Genomic DNA, 6,250 nt, shown 5'->3' with positions numbered 1-6,250 from the left:
TTAAATTAAACATTTTCTTTTAATAAAAAAAAATATTCCATGGTAATGATCATAACCCAGGATAAGCCCTGTAAACAAGTAACATTTTAGTTAGATTAATGAGTAATTATGAACATATCAATACTCAAATCCACAATCAGTCAATTCGAACAATAATGAATTGTGAATATTTTTACTAGGCTAACAACCTGGTTGGTGAAGTTTAAAGACTTGAAGGGGTGTGTTGGGGTTAGTTTCAAAAAATATGAATGAATGAAAGATGAATAGTTTGGCAAAAAAATAAATAAATAATGAAAGATGAATGTATTAACCAAATCAGTCAGCTACTATTTTTATGCATCTGATAAGACATATGGGCATCACACTCAGGCCTACTCCCACACCTCTTTCTCTCTTATAGCCTATAGGCTTAAAGGGTTAGAACCGTACTATGAACGTAGTAGCAATTAGAAACCCTTTCAACAAGTTTTCTTTTAAGAATCTCGAAATTCTCGATTTTGTCGTCCTTTCAAGTTTAAGCTTTCTGCAACTTCCACTCAAACTCCCCCACTTTTAACGCAATTCCGAAGTTTGTATGTCTCTACCATTTACTGCTACGACCCGGGCAGGCCTACTCTGGTTTTTAAATAAACCGGTCTTGCCGGTCCCCAATCTCCAACCATGCCGATACCTACACATGGGAGCCAATTTGAATTGCTTTGTGTATATATATATTCGGCTGATACCATATCAATTAAACGATACAGATCAGGTGATCCGATATCAATCCATTTTAATACTATGTCGACCTTTTGAGATTGCTGATACCGGTTCCGATACCTTGCACTAAAACCATGGTTCAAACAAACTTGATACGAATCAGTGTCCAGAACTCTAGACTCGAGTCAAGGTTTCGTCACCATTTCAACTTCTTCTCTAACACAGACCCAAGGTATCTGGATAGAAACTGCATATGATGAACCATCATCATTGGAGCTTCTTTCTTCTGGTCATGTCGTTGTCATGTCATTGTCTTGTCATGTTGGCAAGATTTAAGCCAAAATTTTCTCTCTTTCTCTCTCTATCTCTCTATCTTCACACCTGGCAACAATGGCATCAGGGGTGTATTAAAATGGCATGTGGGCAAATGAGAAGAGGGAATCAGATCCTCTCAATTGCCCTTTTCAATTTATCTTTTTGGTATCTGTACCAACTATTCTCTTCCTCTCTTGTTGTATGGTGGAGTGGTGACTGATCTCTCTTTTGATCTTTTTAATTTCTTTTGCTCTCCTAAGAAGTAAAGAACCACCCTCCTCTGGTTCTGCCTTATTCCTGCTCTACAACGTGGCCAGCCAATTTGATGCCGATGGTCATCCTCATTATTAGCATTTTAAGTTTTTACCTCTACCTCCCTTCTCCTCCCTCTGCTTCTCTCCTTTGTACTCTTCTTTAGATTAGATTCCAATAATTCAAGCTCTTTTTGATTTCACAAACCTTTTTTTCTTCCTAAGATGTATATAATTTGTAATTTTGAGATCGTAAGGTAGATAGGCATCAAATCAAACAGAGATGACAGAGAAATAAATTGAATAATGAACATGAGACAAGGATGAAGGATTAGCTAGCTTCAGCATTTAGAATTGCAGAGTTGCAGATAACCTTGAAGGTAAAAGATATCTAATTAGGATAAGAAGAGAACATCTACCCACTTACTGCAAATCGATATCAATTTGATGCCGATGGTCATCCCTCATTATTAGCATTTCAAGTTTTTACCTCTTACCTCCCTTCTCCTCCCTGTGCTTCTCTCCTTTGTACTCTACTTTAGATTAGATTCCAATAATTCAAGGTCTTTTTGATTTCACAAACCTTTTTTTCTTCCTAACATGTATATAATTTGTAATTTTAAGATTGTGAGGTAGTAGATATGCATCAAATCAAACAGAGATGACAGAGAAATAAATTGAATAATGAACATGAGACAAATTAGCTAGCTTCAGCATTTAGAATTGCAGAGTTGCAGATAACCTTGAAGGTAGAAGATATCAAATTAGGATAAGAAGAGAACATCTACCCACTTACTGCAAATCGATATCAACCCCCCCCCCCCTTCCCCAACCACGCACCCACCCTCTCTGCAACTCTTTTTGCTAGTTGGTAAGCAATTGATGACAAATAAATAACAGAGACGAGGATGAAGAAGAACAGGGGAAAATATCTTTCTAATAAGCTAGAAGGCTACAGCTTCAATTCAATGTAATTAAAGACTGAGACTACAAAAAGATGAAATTGGGATATAGTACTGTACATATCTTAACGAAACAACCACCATTAACGGATTCGAAAAAAGGGAAGATAGAACTGATACTGAAACCTAAAGTACTGAAACTACAACTACACATGGGAGCGAAGGTGACAAAATTTTCCCGTTGGGTATGGTGGTACCATCTCTTTTCTTCTCTCGATTTGTTCTGTACAGAGAGACTTGTAAAGAGGAGCGGAGGGGAGGGGAGAGTGTGGGTACAAGGATTAAGCATATGACAATTGCCTCTCTATTCCCATATTACTAAGCTTCTTCGTCGTCCTGGTTACATTAGCAGCTCAAAGCTTCATATTTGACCGGAATCGGAATGTCAAACCCAACCTGCGACAGCAAATTCCCAACGACGGCAAGATCTCGACAAAAAACCCCTTGGAATACTGCTGCTGTTGCTGTGGCCGCCGCATTCGCATTCACGTTCTTCCTCTCCTTGACCTCATCCACTGCACTGTAATCTGATGAACTCCGGTTCCTCCCTTGAATCTCCATTGCTGCTGGTAAAGGTTTACCACTACTCTTCTCGCATTCCAACTTTGGCTCTGGGACGATAACTTGGTTTTGGGGTGAAGCCGCCACCGCCGCTCCCTGTAGAGCAGCTGCGGCCTTCTTCCTCCGCTTCTCAGCTGCCTCCTCGTCCATGATAGTGGACATGACGGTCGAATACCCCTTTTGTAGAAGCCGATATAACACCAATGCCGACATCCTTGCTTGGTCTTTCACCGAATCAATGTCACGATCATCCACAAACTCGCATCGATCGATAAAACTGATGGCCCTATCAGGTCTGTGCCGCAAGCTCAGCAACAAATGGGCCCTCTCCAACTCCGATCGCGAGCAGCCCCTCCTCAATCCGATCAGTGCATAATAATCCACATTGCCCGTCTCCCCAGAAGCCAGTCTCTGCCTCAATTCCTGCATCTTCGATGTCAAGGCCTTCAGATTGCCTGGGACGTCACGGTACCGGACATTGTGCCTCTTCCAAACAGGGCCAGGGAGCTTCCTGTCCCGTAAGATGGAATCATAGAGGAGCTTCAAGTGTTCGAGATCACGCAGGCTATCGGAAAAGCATCTAATGGTCTCCAGGAGGCTGGCCCGTGTGGTCAGAGCCGGGATACAGGTTGGGTCAAGTGCAAGGGTCCTATTGCAATCAGCAATGGCCTCTGCAATTCGGCCAGCAGCCCTGTATGCAGAAGCTCTGTGCATGTAGCATTCCGCAAGGAAGCCCTGTGGGGTTCCTCGGCGATTATCAACTATCTTGGAGAAGTGCCTGACGGCTTCCGAGTTGAGACCTGCGTCTAAGGCTGCAACGGCCGCAGTGCGGCGGCGAAGGAGCAGCTTGATGTGACTGAGGAGTTGTGCGACACACTCGGACTCCGGCGGTGGTGGCGTTATCGGAGTATTGCCGTAGCTGAAATCGCTGCTGCCAGTAACGTTGGCGAACGAGAAGCTGTCGTCAGACCAGCACACGCTTTCCTTCCTGAACGCTGCTGAAGCTAGACGTTTTCCTGTTTGAAGGAGCACCATTGCGTCTTCAATCAACCCAAGATGGCAACAAGCTTGACCCACAACCAAGTACCTGCATTGTAAAAAGAAAAAAACAGAGATGATGAGCAACCCAACAAGATTAATAGAGATTAAACTATCTTCTTCTAAATAACGACACCATTCCAATGATTCCAGCTCAACTCCCATCTCATGGTCGTGATTTTGACATAATGAGGTTTCATTCGAATAACACTGTTATTCTGCAAAAAGGAACACAAAACAGGAAATTTTATCTTACAGAAACAGCAAAATGCGTGAGGAACAGGGAAGTACCTCCATTGCCCTTCCGTCTCGTAGCTCTTACAGATACCAGCCATGACCTTCTTCTTTAGGTCCGAAACAGAGAAGCATTTAAAAGTGGGGTCTTTATCTATCGAGTCAGAGGGGAGGAGCTTAACTTGTTCCCTAGACAGCTGCTGGGACGAGTTGTCGGAAGAGAGGCATGATTCTTCGGATACCATCTTGACGCTGGGTATGTATTCTTGAAGCATGTCAGCAACCTCCTTGTATCGTCGGAGGTAGAGAAGGGATCGAGCTTTAAGCTCAAGAGCCGACTCGAACCGCGGAGAGAGCGCAAGGGCAGCATCGAGGAGATTCAGGGCCGAAGCGATCTCCGACTGCTCCTGGGTGGCGATTAGCGCTCGAGCTTCTTTTACATACTTGTCGACAACCTATAAGGAGTAACACAAGATTGCAGGTCAGTACGGATAGATTGAAGGAGAAGACATTAGACCCATTCCTGAACAATTAGAATCACTAATCTTAAGCAGCATTGAAGACTGAAAGTTAAAAATTTTAGTCATATGAACTAGGAAACTCATCGCTCCTTAGATCACTGAAGCATGAGACAAAAACCCGTTTTGTACCTCTTGGAACACCACAACGTGTAGTGCGGCCATTAAAACTACCAAAACACCACCACTGGGGCTGCAGAGAACATCAGACTCAAAAAAAATTCCTTAAAAAGGGAAGAGAAAAAGATCCCAGAAAATTAGAAGGGAACAAAAAGGAAAGCAACCATCTTAGAACAAGAAGATCAAGCACGAGAGAAACCCATTTCAATTAGAGCTTCCAAACAAAAACCCATTATTGCAACTGTTCTGTATACTAGTTTTAGAACATTTGATAAACGAAGATGAAAACCAAACAGATTCTAAACCACATCACATCACTAAAAAAGAAAGCGACTCTAGAGTGAAATAAGAAACCCACCTTTCTGTTGCTAAGCCACCAATGCCTCTTCTCCCCACCAGCCAAAGATGGAGAAGTCGACATGGTTGCAATAGTTCCAAAACCTTCAAACATCTCTCAAATCCTCCACATTTTGTTCTCCTTACAGGATGAAGAATAGGAAAATGAAATTGTCAAACCCCTACACACCCTAAGAGAGCGAGGGAGATGTGGAGAGGATGCGGAGGGAAGCAATGGATTTAAGCCCAAAATTTCAAGGTAAATACGGAGGTGCGGCAGAAAAAAACCCAAAGAAGAAATGCCAGCTTTGGAGGAAGCTTTTTTTTTTTTTTGGGTAGAAGAGGAAGCTTTGATCCTACCACTTCTTCGCTGGCAACACAGATGATGAGATAAAGATGCCGCCTTGGCCCCCTCTCTCTCTCTCTCCACTCACTTGTCACTACTCTACGACCCAACCCTCCAATTAAAAGAAGGGGAAACGAAGACCTTACACGCTACACCATTCACTGCCTCCAACCGGTAAAAGCTTAGGTTCCACTGCCTATAGCCAGTGACCCATCACGGGCTCCCGGGTTCAACAACCGCTGTAAGAATTCATTTAGGAAGAGGGGAAAATAAATAAATAAAAATGATAGAAGTTAAGAAGAGTAAGACTTTAGCAAAGTTTATTTACCGTTTTGTCCTTGTACCTTCATTGCATTTTTCAAGGATTAATATCTAAAGTTATTTTTCATAGGCATCATTTGATAACGTATTATTTCTATTGTTTCTGGATTTTTATGTTCCTAAAAATGGAGAAACAGCTTAAAAAACTTTTGATAAAGTTGTTCTGTTTCACCCGTTGTTAGAAACATAAATCAAAATTTATTTCTATTTACAATTCTAGAAACGATTTTTACGAAACAAGTATGACTTGTTTGTTTATCTCTAAAAACGAATTTGATAAAAAAAAAAAAAGAGGCTATTATGTTCGATAAATCTTTCAACTATTTAAACCTAAAAAGACACAACCCAACCCTCTCTCCCTTTTGGGCATCCGATGACACTATTGAATTTTTTATTGTCATGTCTGTAAAAAATGTTTTGAGATACAACTTTATCAAATACCAAAAAATTTGTTTTTATTTTTAAAAACGTGAAAATCTATTTCTGTTGTTTTTAGACATAGAAACTGAAAAAACGTTATCAAACGATGCCTTAGTTTCTGCATTCTTA

General features: G+C 41.4%; 1 protein-coding gene across 2 annotated transcripts; it reads right to left on the bottom strand.

The window, feature by feature from the left end:
* Positions 1-2,174: 2,174 nt before the first annotated feature.
* Positions 2,175-5,465, bottom strand: LOC122092472. 2 transcript variants are annotated; one of them, XM_042662794.1, is made up of 3 exons: positions 5,057-5,465; positions 4,118-4,515; positions 2,175-3,875 (listed from the first exon to the last, which is right to left on the bottom strand). In XM_042662794.1, the coding sequence occupies exons 1-3, from the start codon at positions 5,147-5,149 to the stop codon at positions 2,573-2,575; spliced, it is 1,794 nt and encodes a 597-aa protein (XP_042518728.1). In that variant the 5' UTR covers positions 5,150-5,465; the 3' UTR covers positions 2,175-2,572. The 2 variants fall into 2 exon arrangements, with proteins under 2 accessions (XP_042518728.1, XP_042518729.1); XM_042662795.1 differs by lacking the exon at positions 5,057-5,465 and adding an exon at positions 4,711-4,995.
* Positions 5,466-6,250: the final 785 nt, after the last annotated feature.

Source organism: Macadamia integrifolia, chromosome 10 (genome assembly GCF_013358625.1).
Source record: "Macadamia integrifolia cultivar HAES 741 chromosome 10, SCU_Mint_v3, whole genome shotgun sequence".
In the NCBI taxonomy this organism is placed as follows: domain Eukaryota; kingdom Viridiplantae; phylum Streptophyta; class Magnoliopsida; order Proteales; family Proteaceae; genus Macadamia; species Macadamia integrifolia.
This window is presented reverse-complemented; position numbering and strand designations above follow the sequence as displayed.

Bases quoted from the DNA above. Each gene is read 5' to 3' on its own strand.
- LOC122092472 (XM_042662794.1), bottom strand. From the start codon at position 5,149: ATGTTTGAAGGTTTTGGAACTATTGCAACCATGTCGACTTCTCCATCT. The intron at 4,516-5,056 runs GTGGGTTTCTTA...TACTCCTTATAG, and splicing joins GGTGGCTTAGCAACAGAAAG to GTTGTCGACAAGTATGTAAA. The intron at 3,876-4,117 runs GTACTTCCCTGT...TTTACAATGCAG, and splicing joins GAGACGGAAGGGCAATGGAG to GTACTTGGTTGTGGGTCAAG.